The 20,897-nt window shown below is 37.0% G+C and overlaps 1 protein-coding gene across 2 annotated transcripts in view; it reads left to right on the top strand.

Annotated features, from left to right (window-relative positions):
- Positions 1 to 4,047: 4,047 nt before the first annotated feature.
- The window catches only part of LRP12 (LDL receptor related protein 12), a 79,453-nt gene continuing 62,603 nt past the window's right edge, over positions 4,048 to 20,897 (top strand). For both annotated transcript variants that reach the window (XM_036995735.2, XM_036995734.2), the window contains exon 1: positions 4,048 to 4,260. In XM_036995735.2, coding sequence (XP_036851630.2) covers positions 4,182 to 4,260 — 79 coding nt within the window. In that variant the 5' untranslated portion in view covers positions 4,048 to 4,181. The remainder of the gene's footprint in view (positions 4,261 to 20,897) is intronic.

Below are 20,897 nucleotides of genomic sequence, written 5' to 3'. Positions count from 1 at the left end.
GTACAATGCTGGGTATGCTGTCAGAGCACAAAGCATAATAAATAATAACTATAATAAATGTACTAGAGTATGGGTATAGAAGTTGCCTATATTGCTAGATCTCATTTGCTACCCTGTATTATTCAACTCCAATGGAAATTACAATTTGCTTGTAAAAACTCATTTACTTTCAATCTTAAAAAAAAATTTTCTTTCCCTTTTAGTTATTTGTATGGGCTTATCAAGTTTGTTTTTCTTTTTAAACATAATATTCCTTTGAGGGGGAGCTAAAAGATTTAGCTTTGCTTCTCAGTATGACACATAAAAACACACTATCATCAGTTCTCTAATAAAATAGGATGCTCAGGGTGGCTTTAAATTTCCAGTTTAACCTCACAGTGTTGATGAAATTCTCAAGCGCTGCTAAGTGGAACAGAGTCTGCACCAGGAAGAAATGAATTTTTATTGGTGACAAGAGTAAGAAATTAAACCATTATATATGGTAATAATGAAATGAGGAGGAAAAGGAAGTATAAAATAAAAACAAAAGGACTATTTATGGGCATGTCTCCATGAAGAAAAGAATTGTCGCCCTATCCTGAATTTGTCAAGGGAAAAAGAAACAGTTCATGTATTTCTCCACTCCCAAATGTATGTATTTGAGGAGTCTGGGAACCATTTGGAAAAGGAAGCAACTCAAATAATCGTCTCATTCAATTTTTCTTAAACATTTTTTTAAAAATTATTGACACAGCTCTTCAAGAATCTGCTGAAAATAAAACTTCTGCCTATAGAAACACATGAACACAAAATTTTCCTATAATTTCAGAAGATTTATGAGACTCCTTGAAGCCTATCTATGGATTCAGGAACCCAGATTAATTTTACCATTCTAGTCTCAGGAGCATACTTTATGCTTTATAGGGTGCAGATCAGAACATTGGTCAACTTAAATTAGCAGTACAACTGTTAGCAATACTAACCACTTTATACAGTTTTTATAGATTTCTAAGTGCTTTCTCATATATGAGTTATTTGATGCATCAGCCCAGAAGTAGATATCTAGAGATCCAGGTAAACAGGTTTAAAAAAAAGGGTAATATTGAATACCTATTCTGTGTCATGCTGCTTATCAATGTTTGATATTTTATTAGAATTATATTTTATACAAATACAACTGTTCCCTCATGAAACATAAACATTATTGGCTGGTGAGCATTGACACATTCAGCTGCAAATAACTTAGAATGAATATTTATTAGATTCTTCCAACCAGAAACAAAGCACTTAAGTTTTGAACCTAAGGTTTGTACTGGTTCAAAACAAATGAACCAGTAAGACAGACACCTAGATCAACAGTTCTCAAAGATTTATCTGAGGACTTTGGGGAGGTTTATGAGGCCCTCCCTTTGCCAATTATTTATCTGTGTGAGGCTGGATTGTCTTCATATACTTTGACAAAAACAACATATTGTAAAAGATTGGATAAAGAAGCAGATATAAGAATCCAGCTATCCACTATTTACAATAGCCAAGAAATGGAAGCAACCTAAGTGTCCATAAAGCAACCTTTATCCATCAGATGAATGGATAAAGAAGACGTGGTACATATACACAATGGAGTATTATTCAGCCATAAGAAGAAAACAAATCCTACCATTTGCAACAACTGGATGGAGCTATTGGGTATTATACTCAGTGAAATAAGCCAGGAGGGAAAGACAAGTACCAAATTATTTCACTCATCTGTGGAGTATCAGAACAAAGAAAAAACTGAAGGAACAAAACAGCAGCAGACTCACAGAACCCAAGAATGGACTAACAGTTACCAAAGGGAAAGGGACTGGGGAGGATGGTTGGGAAAGGAGGGATAAGGGGAAAAAGGGGCATTATGATTAGCACACATAATGTGGGGGGGTGGCACAGGGAAGGCAGTATAGCACAAAGAAAACAAGTAGTGATTCTATAGCATCTTACTACGCTGATGGACAGTGACTATAATGGGGTATGTGGTGGGGACTTGATAATGGGGGGAATCTAGTAACCACAATGTTGCTCATGTAATTGTATGTTAATGATAACAAAATTTTAAAAAAAAAGAAAAGAAAAGAACCCAGCTGTCTTCTACTAAGCCAGACATTAAGGAGATTTACAAAGATGGAAACAATGCCACACTTCTATTATTATTATTACTATTGGTAAAAATATCTTGTAATGAATTTTTAATTTTAAATGAATTTACAAATATTTAAATTTTTTATCTTATTTCTAAATGGTAAATATCAATACACATGATCCACATAAACCAGAGCTCTTTGGAGTCCTCACTGAGTTTTAAGTGTATTTAAAGGGACATTGAGAACAAAGAATTTGAGAACTCGGTAAGCCCCAGAAGACAGCTGTGGGTGGATGAGGAAGTGTTGGAGTGGGAGAGGATAAATACATCTGTCAAGAGACTGATGAGGACACTGTCTTCTCTTGGGGATAAGGTTCCTTGAATTAACAAAAAGCAGAGAGGGAAAGATGCAATCCACAGTGCCTCTTCATTTTGTTTGTGGCGTGTCCTAAACACAGCCGTCGTGTCACCACAATTTCTAGGACAACATCTTAAGAAACAAATAAGTAGAGTTTAGAATCCTAAAACTAGGAAAAACAACTGCAAGTTGGTTAAGGAAAAACACTGAAGCTGCTTTTTTTCAACAAGAGTGAAAAATGTTTTTGCAGTTTCCGATTATTTATTTCCAATTTTTAAAAATCTTTTTGGAATATCATTTCCTGAAATAAAAATCTTAAAGGGGACAAATCTGTAGGGAATAGAGGGAAAGCCTAAATGTAGCTTCATAAAAGTATGTCTTAAAATTTATTATTTACCTGCTATGCGCTAAGCATTGTGCTACTGAATATGCTGTTATAGAGGAAGCAGCCTTGAATTTGGAATGAGAAAAATTGTTTTAAACTATTTACTTATCACTTGGGGTAATTTAACCTGAGTGTTATTTTCTTATTATAAAATGTGGATAATATTTATCTCACACAGTTGTCAGGGATTAAATGGCGATAACCTATGTCAATAGGACAGCATAGGGTATTAAAAGGTCTTCAATGAATAACCGGGAGAGAGTGTAAAGGCCAATGGTAAGTAAGCCAGCCCAGCAGGGAAGAAAAGACTTGCAGACAAACACTAAAAATAAACGGCGGAAGATCTGACACACCAGTGCCACTACAAACGTGTTTAAAAGGTGCTACGGGTATCCAAGGGAAAGAAGGATGGGTCACACTAGCTGGGATGGGGGAAGGCGTTTAGGGAAATTCGGGAGTGCTGAAGGAACCGCCAACCGCCCTCACCCCTCGCATACTCCACTTCTCGACCCCCAAGGTCGGCTCCGGCCGGGCACGGCCACTCGCTGCAGCCCCGCGCTGTCAGGCCGCTTCCCGCGGCTCCCACCCGGACAGGAGGAGCCCCCCACTGCGCCCGGCCCGGCGCAGCCCGGGCACCTGGAGTGCGCCGGAGCCCCGGTACGCGCTCCGCTGACCCTCGCCGCCTCGGCCGCTCGAACTGGCGCCCACTCACCCCGATTTCCGCGCCGGGATTAAGCGGAGGCAGGTAGGGGCAGGGGAGAGGGAACTCCACGCTCCCGGCCTCAGACCACCCACTCGGCGCACCCACCGCCACCCCCAGCCTCCCGATCCGCCCCCAACCGGCCCGCAGGGGAATCCAGCGGGTGCCGTTCGCGCGCTCGCGCATCGATTGGCGCTGCCTTTCTCCCCGGCTCCGGTGCGGGGAGCCTGGCCCCGAAACTCGGCAGGTCCGGCGGAGCGCGGGGCGGGAACCAAGGCAGGCGGACCAGGGGACTGCCGATCGCACGGATGAGCGCCGTGCCGGCTCGCGCGCTGTCTGGCGGCTGGCGGCGCCGGGGGGCTGGTGCGGCGCGGGGCCCGAGTCCGCTTCCGCCGCCCCCTCGCCTCGCGCCCGCACGCGCGTGGCCTGCGCTGCCCCGGGAGAGCGCCCCGGGTGGGAGCTAGTGAGCTGCCGAGGGCTGGCCGCAGGGAGGGCGCGCGGGCGGCGGCGGCCCCTCCCGTGCCCCCGTCCCCCCACGCCGCCGCCGCGGAGAGTGCAGGGAGCCGCCGGGGGCTCGGCGGCGGCGTCTGGCCCCAGCTCCTCCTCCTGCTCCTCCATCTCGCTCCCTCTATCTGCCGTGGTTATGGCCCGTCGCTGGAGCACAAAAGAGTCCCCGCGGTGGAGGTCTGCGTTGGTCTGGCTCTTCCTCGTCTGGGTGTACGGTAAGTGTCCGAGTCCCAGCGCGCCTCTGACCGAAAAAGCCGGGGCGACCCTGGGCCCCGAGGCCTCCAGGACGGGGGTTCCACAAGAGAACCGGGGAGAGACCCCGGGCTCCGGCGGGACAAAGACCTGGTGAGGGGCGGATGCAGCGGAGGCGGTGACCCGCACGAAGATGCTTTGGTCTCCGCGCTCACCTCCAGGTCCTCGACGTGCTGTAGAGGGGCTTGGGCGTCCCGGCCCTGGGGAGCCCGGGTGGAGCGAGGGGGTGGCGGGCGGACTTCCTGATCTGGGCTGGAGGGCCCCTTGCACATTCCACACACAAAGATGTAGGACTGTGAGAAAGAAGCGGAGGTCGCCCCCGCTGCTGCCGGGACGGTCCTGCCACCCTCTTCAGGGGGTCAGGAAGTTCTCTCCCGGGTGAAATCCCACCGTACCAAACCCGCATCTCTCCCATACCTTGAAAAAGCAGCCCACTGCTTTCTTCCCACCCCTGCACCTCGGGCGTCCAAGGCTCTGTTGATCCCGGGCTTGCAGGATCCTGTTCCTTCCCCAGGGGCAGCACTCGGGGAGAAGGCCAGAAAATAGTTTCCAGCTCCACCTCAGTCTCTCCTTCTTAGGGCGTACAAATCTGACTTGACTCGAGTTCATTTGTCATGTCATCCATCATTGCCCGCTAATGTCACCCTGCTTTACTCCACTCTATGAATTGCGTTACGTGTATGCCTTTTAGGTTAAGGGAAGGCTGAAGTCTGTGTGTGAGGACTAAACTTTGTATTATATTAGGGTCCCAAGGGCTAAATGGAATTAACTGGGAAGAACATACATTGCTTGAGAGACTTGAGTTCCACCTTAGACCTCACCGTTCTTAGTTTATCAAGCACATGGAATAAGTGTTTCAGAGAGCACAGTTAACCTTTACTTTTGGCCGGGTGGAGGTGGAGGGATGCTTTGATTTCTAAAGAAAATAACTAGAAGTTACTATTCTTTGATAAATTTTACTTTTAAAAAGTCTAAGTCATTTGCTGCAAACACTAATTCCACTAATGATGGTGGTAGTGATGGAGTTGTCAGTATAATTTATGAACAAGTATTATCTCTTTAGAAAGCACTTAACCTGTGGATTTGAATGTTATGGTAACCTTTAAAAGTTACCTGAGACATTACACTAAATGAAGAATTTAATAAACTTAAATTGACATTTATTGATGTCAAGAAATAGTAGTTATTCAGTGTAGTTCAGAATGTATTGATCCCTAACCTGATTACTATATTACTGTTTTTGTTTGGGGCAGGGGAAGGTTGGTCCACATTTGATGTGATAATTGTCAATGCTATGCTTGTGTGTGCCCAGAAAACCCAGTGCATGACTTTTGATTGTTAGTTGTATCAAGTGGCTGTGATTCCTACTTGCCTGATGACTTGTGGGTTTGGGTCTATACCAGAGATCAATAAGCTATTATCTTGTTTCTTCTAGCCTGAAGATGGGTATAGTTCTGCTGTAGGTTTGGTTTAATGGCCCAAGAGAGAGAATAAAGTGAGAGGCATCTTTAATCTAGGGTGGTTAGGAGTGTCCAGCATTGTCCTCTACTATAATCAGAGTTGAATCTCACTTGGATCAGAATGGATAAACAGGTTCTTTGAGTTCTTCTTTCATTAAAACCTACGTCATTAGTGTTTAAAAGTCTTCTTGCTTGTAGGGATTAAGAGCTCTGAACTCTGTAATTTGTTCTGGTGTATTCTTTTGTACTCGTATACAAAATTACTTTCTGGTAGGTGTTTATCAAAGATTTGTCTTTTTGGAATTTGTGTTGAGTGAGGAATTGTTAGGCAACGACTGACACTCCTTTTTCCAATAGTGTGGGACCAAATTATAAAACTAGCAAGTGATTATGTCAAGGGTTGTTGTCTGAAGCACAGCAAGTTTCAAAGTATAAGAAAAAAGAAGGTAGTGAGCCTAGGCAGAACATTAAACTGTGAGCAGAGATTAAAGGAACCCTTCACCTGCAACTGGGGGTATTCTCTTTATAGCTGCACTTTTTGTCCTCTTTCTTTCTCCCCAAACATCTGTGGGTTTGTATTAGAAAACACAGCTATAAGAATAGTATTAGAGGGTGGGGGTGTTTCCATAACAACAGTGAGGTTTAACTTGAATATGCCCTAGTTGTGATGAGTAGTGGTTGCATCCTGAGAAATACCCATCACCTTGAGCCTTTATAATAGATACTAGCTGTAATTTATCAAACTGTTCCTTGTACATCAAAAAAGTGTTTTTTCTGATAATTAGAAAGCCCTGTAAAACAACTGAGTGTTCAGAGTAAGTCTTGATCTACACCCAGTGAAGAAAAGCGGGTCAATGGGCCAATATATTTAGGCAGTTCCTAAACTAACTCATCATAGAGTGACTCCCTCTTATCTATTAATGGCTTGAATCTTTGACATAAGTCATGTATCTTTTAAAAAATTCTGTGTTTATTTTGGTGTTTATTCTCTTTACCTGGTCATTTTAGCGGACTATGTCACCATTAAGTGCAGCCATTTTAGTGGAATAATGTTGACTATTATACTCCAAGTTATTTTTCTGAATGCTAACGCTTTATTTGAAAATCTAAATTGTGATATGGAACTCAGTTATTATTTTCTAAAAATAGTTGTTTGAGCAACCAATAATTATCTTTCAGGAGCTGCTGTATCTTAACTGAATGTTCTTGAGAGTGAGTAGAAAGTCACAGTTGACCTTTGGAATTTGAAGGGCTAAAAACATTAATGGGGACAACTGTGAGCTTTCCTGGACAATGTTTTAGGCCCACTGTAAAAGAAGTGCATCTTCATCTCTCACATTGGGGTGTCTGGCTTTTACAAATGTGCAAATGTGTGGAGGTTTCCAAAACTGTCTCCAAGTCTGTAGAAGCTGTTAGTCTTGCTCACCTCCCAAGCCATAATTCGGTAATTGTTAACAGTTTCATTGCTTTGTCTTTTATCGCTTCTGTTTCCTAGATCATTGTTTTCTAACTTTTTTAAAAAACTAAAAAAAATCCATTCTTAAAGTACAATTTATGTTACTCCTGGTGTACAGAACAAAACAAAGTCCATGAAATAATCCTTACCCTCACTACCTGCTGTACACTTTGACATTTTATAGTTTATTCTTCCTCCCCGCTCTCACCCTTCCTTTTGTTGTCTGCTGGTTGGGACTCATTAAATTAATTTTGGACCCAATAATAGATTGCAATCCTTACTTTGAAAAATACCGCCCTAGGTGAAGCCTTAAAATGTAATTTAAGGTGCTTGTTGTATTTGTTTATCATTTTACAGTAGCCTTGAAGAGTTGAAGGTGGTTAGTTTTCAGTTACTTACTGCCAGACCATTTGGTAGCAGTAAGAATCCTTCCTGGCATATACTGACTGATCTACGATAAAATTCTTCTTCACACTGGTTTTCAGCATCTTATAGTTTGATGTTTTTGCTGTACACAGCACTGTTCTGATGTTGTGGTATCATAAAATATTCTTTTCCTCTTACATATTGTATCTAATGGGTAAATCTTTTCCCATGAATTTTATGGAACATTCAGCAGCATTTTATACATTTCCAATTTACGGATAGACCAGAAGTTCCAATATTAGAAAGGTTGTAGAAATAACTGACTCATAAGAAAAAAATCTAGAACAGATTTTGGTTACTTCTCAAAAAGTTAAAACTTGATTGCATAAAATATGTTGAATAAAACTAAATTAATTGCTTAACATAAACCCTTCCTTGAGTTTAGACTCAAAATTATGTACATATCCTAGGAAGAATGTGAAGGTATGCGACACATCTCACAAAATTTGAGGTGGTTATCAGGCAGCAATATTAAGTGAGCACTTTCAGAGGGATGGCTGTGTTCCAAGAAGAGTGTGGAGGAGATTTGAATGATGTACAGTAAATGACTTAGAAGGTTCTTAGAAAGTAAAATATCTGAAGAAAATATAAAGTGATGTCAGGCTGGAAAATGAGCAGCAGTAAAGGGAAATGTTTGGGAAGAAAAGACTGACTTCCGTAATTAGAAAATTTAAAACTTATCAAGAAATTAAGGGAACAGTGATTCCTTTTTGTGTTTCTGATCTGAGGTGTATTTGTGGTTGGAGTTTTTTGTATGGTTTTTTTCTTATTTTATCAATAATATTAGAGTTAAAAGAATGAAAAGTAAAAAGGAGGTAAACACATTTAATATCCAGATAAGATTTATATAGACTTAAGCAAATAGAAAATGTTTTTATTTCAGAATTTTAAAATGAATATTAACCCTGTTCTTACAGTTAGTCTTTATAGGTAAATGAAGGTTGTTTCTAAACTTGGGAATTGAAGTTGAACTAATGATCTCTAATTTCTAAGGTTACCTTTTCCTCCTGTTTCTCCTCTTCTCCTCACCCTTACCCTCCACCGTTTTTGGAAGGGGCAAGTCATAGATGTATATATACTACTTACTCCCATTTTCTAAGGTATAGGATTAGATCCTGCAAATAGAAGTTACCGATCTGTTTAGATTCACATCATCAGTCTTTTTAAGTAGATGCAACAGTAGATGTGTATATAGATCTCTCTCTCTCACTCTCTCTCTGTTTTTAGTTTCAATGCTGATTTGACTTAGAGTTCTCACTGTCTTAAGCTATAGGAGGAAGGGAAGGAAACTAACATTTATTAAATTAAGTTTATTAATTTATTAAATTAACTGTGCTTGGTTTTTATTCATAGCCAGATCTTTATTAGATTTTGTTGATCAATCCTATAAGGTATTTATCCCTTTTTTATAGAAGAGAAAATGGAAGCTCAGAGAAGTTGTGACTTACCTAAGATCAAACCACCAGGAAGCAGTAGAACTGGGGTTGCAACATACTGCCTTGTTCATTCATTTATTTAGAAAATATTCTTTGAGCACTTGCTTACGTCTGGTGTTATGTAGGACACAACGGCCTCATAGACATAGTTTCTGCTTACATGAGGCTTACAGTCTAGTAAGGAAGTTCTAATAAGTGCTCTAACAGAAACAAGGAGCAGGGATAGTGAATAACAGACAAGGGTGATTAAGGAAAGGCTTCTTTGTCAAAGAGACATTTATAAGACCTAAAGGATAGCTAACCATGTTATGCTTAGGCTAAGAGAGCCATGGGAACAACATGGGAATCAGGAAAGAGCTGATGTGTTGAAGATAAATTAATAAAATTAAGTGTAGCTGAAGTGCAGTGGTCATTAGGGAGAGTAACAAGGTGAGGTTAGAATCTTAGGTGGGAGCTCAGGATTTTGGAAACCATGGTAGAGTTTGGTTTTATTTTAAATATAACTAACCATTGAAGAGGTTAAAGTGGACACAGTGTGATTTATGTTTTGAAAATAGTCACTTTTGCCACTGTGTGGAGGATTGTTGTGAAGTAGGCAAAAGCAAACACACAGCTGGGGTGATGAGGTTTTGGATGTAATCCAGGTAAGAGACAGGAGCTTGGATCAAGGTGGTAATAGTGGTGATAGGAAGAATAGGGATTGCTCTTTCGTTAGGAAGGAAAGGGCGCTTCCTCTCTTGTCACCAGCGGGAAGCACGATCATACTGATGCAAGTGTACTTAGGTCTGTAGGTTTTGGGGTGGGAAAATGGAGATTTCTCAAAGCAGTATGACATGAGATCATCAGATGAGAGTGAAGAAGAGGCATGAGAGGCTGAGGGTAATTGCTGTTTCCACACAGTTCAGTAGAGCCCTTTAGACCCTTGTGAAGTTAAGTTTCTGTTACTTAATTTTGAAATGAGAAGGTTAAGAATAAGAACATTCAATGCAAGAAGGGATATTGTGGCGAATAGTTGAGGAACGCATGACAAGAAGGGATGAGGACATGTTATAAGGGGAGAGGCTTAAGAAGGGTTCTCTGGAGAACTCAGTTCCATCATTTTTGTCAATGAAATAAGTACAGAACATAACTTCCTACAGTATTTTAAAGAGTATTTCAGACAAGAAACAGAGAGTGGGACAAAAGTTAGATTTCAAGGACCTTTTTGCCGAAGTTAAATGTGTTATACTAAATATCAGTTAAATACTGCTCTATGTCTTAGAATAGTCAAGAATGTATTGTACAATAGAGAATTTCAGAAATTTTTGGAAAAATAAAGTGACCTTTTATCTTTATCCCTGGATTGTATAGTTTTGTTTTTACAGAAGATTAAACTTTAGAAGGTCCTGAAACTTTAAAATAAATGAAGCTGAAAGAACAGTTTTCTAGTTTTCCCTTAAATATTTGATAACTCACTGCCCTGCTAGTATCAGTTTGGTGAAGAAGTGAAATTGTTTTACACTGATGTTCATACCATTGAATGAGAATAACTTGATATCTACCTTTAATTCACTTACAGTTCAGTTTTTAGAAAAATGCAAAATGGTGCCAGTCTTTTAATATTGGGGTTAAATGGAGCACAATACAATGTTTAATAATTGAACAATAAACTTTTCTTACATGACGTAACTTCATTGATGTTAAAGCATCTTTTAGATTTTAAGTTAGTACGTTGAAGAAAATATGAATCTTTGTAAATAGTATATTCTGAAATAAAATTCGGTTTTTTGAAATTTTTACTGCCTATTTTAGTAATACCAAAAACTTTTATCAAGAGTTAGATACAGAACACTTTTACAAAAAAAATGCCTTGCTTAAATAATTCTGTGAAGAAATTGAAGTTTTGAAAGTAATGATTTTCCTGAGGTTCATATCTGTACTGCTGTTCTCTTTTTGTACAAGCCCATTATTTTTTATCTGTATTATTATAGCAGTCCCCGGCTATTCTTGACTCTAGTCTTGCCCTGATTCAGTCATGTCACACATAGCAGCTACCAGAGTGACTTTTCTAAAGTACAGGTAAGATTATGTAACTTTCTTGCTTAAAACCAAACAGTAGTCCTTCCCTATTAAATACAAACGTAACTCAGTAGGCCCTTCATGATCTGGCTCATTTTGACCTTGCTTGTTTCTTGCTGCTCCTTTTCACCACTCGACTAACTCCTGCCTGTTCTTTGTCTTTCCTTTTGATGTTACCTCTTTTGGTAAGTCTTTCGTGGTTCCTCAAAATCAGCACCCTTCTCGTAAGCACCTCAGACTACTCTTATGTGCAGTGTTATTGGCCTGCTTAACTTCTCTCTGTTTCCCCCTAGAACAGGACTGTTCAACACATAAATAATGCAAGTCATATGCATAGTTTTACATTTTCTACTAGCCACATTAAAGAAAATGAAATAGGTGGCATTCATGTTAATAATATATTTAACCCAGTGTATCTAAAATATTATAACTTTGACATGTAATCAATAAAAAATAATTACTGAGATATTCTGCATTAATATTTTTCATATTAAATCTATTCAGTGTAAATTTTATACTTAATAGCCCATCTTAATTAGACCAACCACAATTTCAAGTGCTTAATAGCCACTTTGGGAAACAGTCACTGTCTAATAAAGCTGAATGTGAACTGCCCTGTAATCTACCAATTCCACTCCTAGGTATAAACTCAACAGAAGTGGGGAATGTGCAGCAAAAACATGTAAAGAATATTCATACATCCTTATTTGTTACAGTCCCAGACTAGAAACAAGTCTGTATGCCCATCAGCAATAGAAAGGATGAGTTAATTATGGTATATTAGCATAAGGGAAAGCTGTACAGTTCTCAAATTTTGGGTCTCAGAAGTCCATGGTCATTGAGGAATCCAGGGAATATTTTTTCATATGGGAGGTATATATTCTTAAATAATAATAGAAATTAAAGTTGAGAAATTGTTAAAATAAGTATTAACCCATTTAAAATGACAATAAGAAACCCCATTACATGTGACCATAACAGCATACATTAGATAAAAATATGTAAAAAGACAACTGTATTTTCCAAAACAAAAAAAATGTTTAGTGAGAAGAGTGGCATTGGTATACATTTTTGCAAATTATTATAATGTCTGGCTTAATATAAGATAACTGATTTCTTATATCTGTTTCTGTAATCAGTCTGTTGTGACATATCTTAGTTGAGGTATAGGAAGAAAATCTTGCTTTACCTAGATATGTAATAGTAAAGGGAGAAGTATTTTAATAGCCTTTTCAGATACATGTGAATATTCTTTGGTGCTACGCCAGAACTTTAAAAGTAGTCGTTTATTTTAAAGTTCAGTTGCAACATGGAATCTGAAACCATGTCAGTGAACTTTCAGTATTCTGTTAAACTCTGGAAGGGCCTTGGAGATTCCCAGGAATCCGGTGACCACACTTTTAGAATAACTTGCCATATAGTAATGTAAACAAACAAACTACTGGTACAGGTAGCAGGGGTGAACTTCACATGTTAATCAAAGGAAGTCGAACACAAGATTATAGGTCCTACATGATTACAATCTTAAGAATTCAGAATACAGGAGAATAACCTATGGTGGGTAGGATAGATAAATGGAAGGGTTACAGGATAGCTTTTACTGTATTTTTACCTAAGTGGTACTTTACATGGATACAGTTTTTTTGGTGATAACTTGCAGAACTGTAAACTTTCAATCTGTGTTTTTGAATGTATATTTCAATTAAAAGCTAAGTAGTAAAATTTTTTTAAGTAGAACAATGTTCAATGATAGTAACAGAAGGTTTTCTGATCATTTGGATTATCTAGTGTTTTGCCTTTTGCTTTTGTTCTTTGGATATTTTCCTTTGTGTATGATAATTAAAAACAATTTTAAAACTTTGTACTTAGGAAAATTTCAAACATTCAAAGGTAGAATAACTAGTATAATTAACCAACATCCAGTTTCAACAAATGATCATTATATGGCCAGCCTTGTTTCATCTAGACTTTCACCCACTCCTTAAACACAGATGATTTTGAAGCAAATCCCAGAAGTCTAACTCAGCCATCTTTCAGTATGTATCTCTAAGAAGTGCAGGCTTAAAAAAAAAAGAAATAAACAAATTTCAGCCCAATACCATTATCACACTTAAAAAATTAAAGATTTTTAGTTATCATCAAATACCCACCATGTTCCTGTTTGTCATATAAACATGAACTTTCAGAAAGTGTTTGGATCAGGATCCCATAAAGTCCATGCTCTGCAGTTGTTGATTATCTGTTAAGTCTTTAATTTAATGGTTCCCTATGCCTGTTTTCTTTCTTACTTTCTTCCTTTTTTTTAAAGTGTGGTATTTGCTATAAGTTTCTGGTATTCTTAATCAAATTGGAGATATTCCTTAACTTCCTATATTAATAAGTTTTTGAGAATAGGTATTTAATTTTGTCACATAAATTTTTTCATTTCCAAGATGATCATAAGGTGTTTATGAGGGCCAGAGTTATATGTGATGCATACCTAGCATAATGCCAGACAGTACTTGTTTATCCATGAATGGAGTAAATTATGTTCATGCGATTCCTAATGTTGAATTATTTTTGCACTTAAGAAATAGGCTGTAACAAATTGGTAATGATATACTGTCCTCTAATCTGCTAGAGTACATTTATTAATTTTTTTAAGCCTGTTCATATTTATGAGATAAGGCTGTATGTAGTCAGTTCTAGCTTTCTTCTTTTCTTGACTGTCTCACTCTGTAAACTAACCTAGCCTCTCCTGCTGCCTAATTTTCATAGTTGTAAATCCATTCTTTTAGATACATATGTAACCTTTTATTGTTGATGTCAGTGGTTAGGAACAGTGTAAAAGATTTTAGTGTTCCAGTTGTGATTATTTTGCCTTTTAAGATTAGGAAAAAAGAGTAAGTGCTTATGAACTGTGTAATTTTGCCTTTTAAGATTAGGAAAAGAATGCTTATGAACTGTGTAATAGGAAACTGTGTGATAGGAAAGCAAAAATTCACAGCTTTGTCCTACTGACAGGAGAAATGTTTTCATTTCTAGTGTGGTTAAACTTTGTTTCACTAAACAGGATAATAGGTATGAGCCTATAAGAAGTAGATCCTTTCTTATGAATGGGCCTTAGAACTGAATAAGCTAATAAGATACTTTAGTAGAGACAGATTGGTCCCATGAAAAACAGAATTCACATCTGAAGAAAGAATCTATGTGGGGTAAAATGGAGATGCTAGATGTGAAACTTAAGTGAAGCAGATAGGACTGCAATTGAGCATCTGTCATCTGCTGGGGATTATACTTTAAGGCCAAACTTGCTTGTTCAAAAAGTAGCAGTTAACAAGAGAGTTAACCAAAATGTGGCCCCAGTGCTGTCTAAGCCATGGCCTAGTATGATGACTTGTACATAAGAGTATTCACCCTGGTACAAAGGGTGGGAGATTAAGGGGGAACCTACTCATATTCATATACAGTATACATGTTTTGTATATTCAGTGGATAGTGCACTTTCATTAAGAAAACATCCAGTTTTCTCTCTAGCATTGGTACAGAATTTTGAGCACCACATAAAATGGTTGTATTTAGGAACCACATGAAAAAAATGAGTGAGTATAGTGAAACTGCATAAAATGAATTCTGACTTGGATTCAATTCCATATTACTTTTTTGCACTGCAGTGCAATGAGGGACTGAGTGATCTGATTGATGTATGTGTTGCAGAGAATTTGTATTAAGATACATTATTTAGCCTTGCATTTTGTTTATTTATTATTTGTTTGTTTTATTCCCTGGCCTAAGGAGGAGGCTAGCTACAATAAAATTTAAAATAATAGAAATGACGTTTCTTAAAGGTTTGTTACATCTGTACCTTAAAACTATAAGGACATGGTGCTTTTGTGGAATAACTCTTTTATCTTTTCAGTTTCTACCTCTTTGAGTCAGTTTTGCTAGCATAGTATTATATTTTCCTAGAATATTGTAATTTCATCTGCATTTCCATAATTGCATTAAAGTTATAAGTAATGTGCTCTCAAAAATAATTTTCTACGTGTGTGATTATATGCCATTGTCATTCCTAATACCTATCTGTCATTCTTTTTGAGGATATACTTATATCACAGGCTTCTCTATTTTAGGTTTCCTCAGAGAAGCAGCTCTTGGTTTTATAGTCTGCTGATTTCCTGTGTTCTATTTTATTCATCCCTTGTTTTAATGTAATTCTTTTTCTTTTTTTTATTTTATTTTTGTAGCTTTAAGATTGTTCAGTTTGCTTTTTTAATTTTTATTTTTAAAGTTATGATACAGTAAAATTGACTTTTTCCTTCTCAGAGCTGGTATACAGTTCTGTGAATGTTAACAAATACATATGGATTTGTGTATCTACCACCCAAATCAGCATACATCACCTATAAAAACTCCCTCCTGCTATTCTTTTATAATCACACTTTCCCCGTCCATAATCTCTGATAACCATTGATCTGTTTTTTATCACTACAGTTTTATCTTCTTAAAAATGTCATGTAACATACATGTAAGTCATGAAACCATAAAACTCTTAGAAGAAAACATAGGCAAAACTCTTGAATATAAACATGAGCAACTTTTTCATGAATGTATCTCCTTGGACATGGGAAACAAAAGCAAAAATGAACAAGTGGAACTATATCAAACTAAAAAGCTTCTATACAGCAAAGGACACCATCAGTAGAACAAAAAGCCATCTGACAGTATGGGAGATTATATTCATAAATGACATATCCAATAAGGGGTTGACATCCAAAAGATATAAACAGCTCACATGCCTCAACAAACAAAAAGCAAGTAATCCAATTTAAAAATGGGCACAGGATCTGAACAGACAGTTCTCCAGAAAAGAAAATCAGATGGCCAACAGGCACATGAAAAGATGCTTCACGTAGTTAATCATCAGAGATAGCAAATTAAAACCACAATGAGGTATCACCTCACACCAGTTAGGATGACCAACATCCAAAAGACAAACAACAACAAATGCTGGCAAGGATGTAGAGAAAGGGGAATCCTCCTATACTGTTGGTGGGAATCAACCACTATGGAAAGCAGTATGGAGGTTCCTCAAAAAACTCAAAATAGAAATACCATTTGACCCCGAAATTTCACTCCTAGGAATTTACCCTAAGAATGCAGGATCCTAGATTCAAAAAAGACATATGCACCCCTATGTTTATCGCAGCACTATTTACAATAGCCAAGATATGGAAGCAACCTAAGTGTCCATCAGTAGATGAATAAATTAAGAAGAGGTGGCACATATACATAATGAAATATTATTCAGCCATAAGAAGAAAATAAATCCTTCCATTTGCAACAACTGGATGGAGCTCAAGGGTATTATGCTCAGTGAAATAAGCCAGGCAAGAAAGACAAGTACCAAATTATTTCACTCATCTGGAATATCAGAACAAAGAAAAAACTGAAGGAACAGAACAGCAGCAGACTCACAGAACCCAAGAATGGACTAACAGTTACCAAAGGGAAAGGGACTGGAGAGGGTTGGGGGGAAGGTAGGGATAAGGGGATTAAGGGGCATTATGATTAGCACACATAATGTAGTAGGGGGGCACGGGAAAGGAAGTATAGCACAGAGAAGACAAGTAGTGATTCTATAGCATCTTACTATGCTGATGGACAGTGACTGTAATGGGGTATGTGGTGGGGAGTTGATAATGGGGAGAATCTAGTAACCACAATGTTGCTCATGTGATTGTATATTGAGGATACCATAATGAAAAAAAATAAAAAATAAAAAAAGAGAATGTCATGTAAATGAAATTGCACAGTATGTAACCTTTGGGACTGGGTATTTTTTTTTTTTTACTCACATAATGTCTTTGAGATCATCCACATTGTTGCATGGATCAGTAGTTTAGTATTGCTGATCAGTATCCATTGTACCACACAGATGTGCTACATAGATGTACCACAGTTTGCCAGTTCACCTGGTGAAGGACATTTGAGTTGTTTTCAGTTTTTGGCTATCATAAATAAAGCTGATTATTTATTTATCATTATAAATAAAACATTTATGTCCAGATTTTTATGTGGACATACTTTATTTCTCTGGGGTAAATACTTAAGAGTGGAATTACTGCACCAAAAATTACACATATATGCTTAATTTTATAAAATGCAAAATCATTTTCTAGAGTGGTTGTACCAGTTTGCATTCTGATTAGCAATGCGTGAAAATTCCAGTTGCTTTGCATCCTTGCTAGCCCTTCATATTGTCAATATTTTAATTTTTGTCAAGCTAATAGATATGTAGTAGTGCTTCATGTGATTTGTATTTTATTTAATGACTGTGTTCAAAATCTGAATTTTCATATACTTTTTTGCCATCTTTATATCATCTTGGGTGAACTGTTTCTTTAAGTTCATTACCCATTTTTAGTTTGGTTGGTTGCTTTCTGACTGTTGAATTTTGAAAGTTTTATATCTATATAGATACCAATATGCAGCTGACCCTTGAACAACACGGGTTAACGATGCTGACCCACCATGCGGTTGAAAATCCAGGTGTAAGTTTTGAGTCCCCAAAAACTTAACTTCTAATAGTCTGTTGTTGACCAGAAGTCTTACTGATGACATAAACCATTGATTAACACATATATTGTATATGTATTATATACTGGATTCTTACAATAAAGCTAGAGAAAAGAGTTAAAACCATGAGGAAGAGAGGATACATTTACAGTACTGTACTGTATTTACTGAAAAAATATGCATGTGAGTGGGCCTGCACAGTTCAAACCTGTGTTGTTCATGAGACACTATGTGTATGTGTGTATGTGTGTGGTGTGTATGCTATTGGCAAAGCAAACATTTTTTAATTGATGAAATTCAATTTACCAACTTTTATTTTATGAATTGTGTTTTTGTTGTCACTTGTAAAAACTCTTCATGTAATTCCAGATTATGAGCGTTTTTTTTTTTCTAAAAGCTTTAGAGTTTTATGTTACACTTTTTTATTCTTTTATAAGATGTAAACTTTAAGAAGAGGTTTTATTTTTGCATATGAATAACCAGTTCCAACACCATCAATTGAAAAGAATATCCATTCTCCATTAAGTTGCTTTTGTACCTTTGTCAGTAATCAAGTAAGTGGTCATATCTGGATGGTTCTATTTCTGGACTCTATTCAGTACCATTGATCTGTGTGTTATCACTTTACCATTACCACACAGTCTTGATTTCCATAGCTTTTATAGTTAGTCTTAAAATTGGGTAGTGTGATTCCTCCAACTTTATTCCTTTTCAAATCATCTTAACTACTCTAATTCCTTTGCCCTTCCACTATAAATTTGTTTCAATCCACAAAATTTCCTCCTGTGATTTTGATTAGCATTGTGTTGAATTTATAGATCACTTCAAGAAGAATTGACATCTTTACTGTGTTGAATTTTCTAATCCATGAATATGGGATCTCTCTATTTAGGTCTTTGATTTCTTTCATTAGTGTTTTGTAGTTATCAGCATACAGATCTTATATAAGTTTTGTAAGGTTTATATTTATTTCATTTTTTGAAGATGTTTAAAGTGGTATTTAAAAGTTGTTTGTTTCCATTTGTTTTTTGCATGTGTATATGATATGTGATTGATCTGTGTTGACCCTGTATCCTGCAATGTAACTAAGCCCACTTATTCTAGTAGTATTTGTGTAGATTTTGCTGGAATTTTCTAAATAATTACCATGGCATCTGTGAATTTGGAAAGTTTACATTTTGTCTTTCCAAACACATGCCTTTTATTTTCCTTTTTGCTTTATTGCATTGGCTAAGACTTCCAGTATATAGTTAATAGGAGTGGTAAGAATATTTGCCTTATTTCCCATCATATAATGGAAAGTATTCACTTTCCACTGTTAAGTACATTAGCTGCAGAGTTTTTGTAGAATCCTGTTATCAAGTTGCTGGAATTTTCTAACTAATTACCATGGCATCTGTGAATTTGGAAAGTTTCCATTTTGTCTTTCCAAACACGTGCCTTTTATTTTCCTTTTTGCTTTATTGCATTGGCTAAGACCTCTGGTATATACTTAACAGGAGTGGTAAGAATATTTGCCTTATTTCCCATCATATAATGGAAAGTATTCACTTTCCACTCTTAAGTACATTAGCTGCAGAGTTTTTGTAGAATCCTGTTATCAAGTTGAGGAAGTTCCTCTCTATTTCTAGTGTGCTGAGAATTTTTATCTTAAGTGGCTGTTGTATTTTGAAAAATGCTTTTCTGCATCCTTTTGCTTTCCAAATTATATAGTAAATTACACTGATTTTTCAAATATTTACTTAGCCTTTCATTCTCAGGATAAACCACTATAGATTTACCTGTTCTAGACATTTCATGTAAATGGAATCATATAATATGTGATCTTATGTGTCTGGCTTCTTTAACCTAGCATAATGTTTTCATGGTTCAAACACGTTGTATTTCATTACTTTTCATGGCCAAATAGTATTCTAGTGTATGGATAGACCTCATTTTGTTTATCCTCTCTTTAGTTGACAGACATTTGGGTTATTTCCACTTTTTTGAGTAACACTGTTATATTTATTTATAAGTTTTTGTGTGAACATGTTTTCAGTTCTCTTGAGTAAGTGCATAGAGTGGAATTGCTGGGTCTTTTAATAGCTCAATGTTTGCTTTCCTAAGTAAATGCCAAACTATTTTCCAAATGGTTGTACAATTTACATTCCCACATGCAATGTATAAAGGTTCTAATTTTTCTACGTACTTGTCAACACTTGTTATTGTCCATCTTTTTGTTTGCATATCCCTAATGTGTAGTGAGCTCTTTTCATGTGTTAATGGCCATTTCTGTATGTTCTTTGCAGAAATGTCTATTCAAATCTTTTGCCCATTTCTTATTTGGTGGAATTATTTGTCCTTTTTTTCGATATTGAGTTGTAAGAGTTCTTTATATATTGTGTATATTAATTTCTTGTTAGATATGTAATTTGCAAATTTTTCTCCCCTTCTGTAATTTGATGTTTTTACTTTCTTGATGGTATCCTTTGAAGCACAGTGTTTTTTGCTTTGAGACGATCCAGTTTACTTATTTTTTCTTTTGTTGTGCTGTGGTGTCATTTCTAAGAATCTATTTCCTAACCAAGGTCACAAAGATGTACTCCTATGTTTTCTTCTAAGACTTTTATTGTTTTATCACTTATATTTAGGTCTCTGACCCATTTTGAGTTAATTGTTGTGTACAGTATGAGATAGGGGTCAAATTTCATTCTTTTGCATGTGAATAATCAGTTCTCTCATAAAATTTGATGAAAAGATTATTCTTTTCCCATTGAGTAATCATGGCACTCATGTAGAAAATCAATTGAATGTAAGTGTAGGGGTTTATTTCTGACCTCTCAATTCTATTCCCTTGATTATGTCTGTCTATTCCTATGCCAGGATCATATTACTATATAAGCTTACTTATAGCTCTTATTACTATAGCTTTGTAGTATGTTTTGAAATCAAGAAATGTGAATCTCCAACTTTGTTCTTTATCAGGATTGTTTTTGTTATTCTGGATTCTCTGAATTTTTGTGTGAATTTCTGAGGGAGAAGGGAAGGTAGGTAGGATTTTGATAGGGCTTGCATTGAATCTGTAGGTCAATATAGGCAGTAGTGCTGTCTATATTGCATATAAGTGCTGTCCATATTGCCCATGAATATGAGATGTCTTTCCAGTTATGTAGGCCTTCTTTAATTTTTTTCAACAATGTTTTATATTTCAGAGTAAAAGTTTTATA

Source organism: Manis javanica, chromosome 2 (assembly GCF_040802235.1).
Source record: "Manis javanica isolate MJ-LG chromosome 2, MJ_LKY, whole genome shotgun sequence".
Classification (NCBI taxonomy): domain Eukaryota; kingdom Metazoa; phylum Chordata; class Mammalia; order Pholidota; family Manidae; genus Manis; species Manis javanica.
Note: the sequence above shows the minus strand (reverse complement) of the source record. Positions and strands in the feature narration are given on the sequence as shown.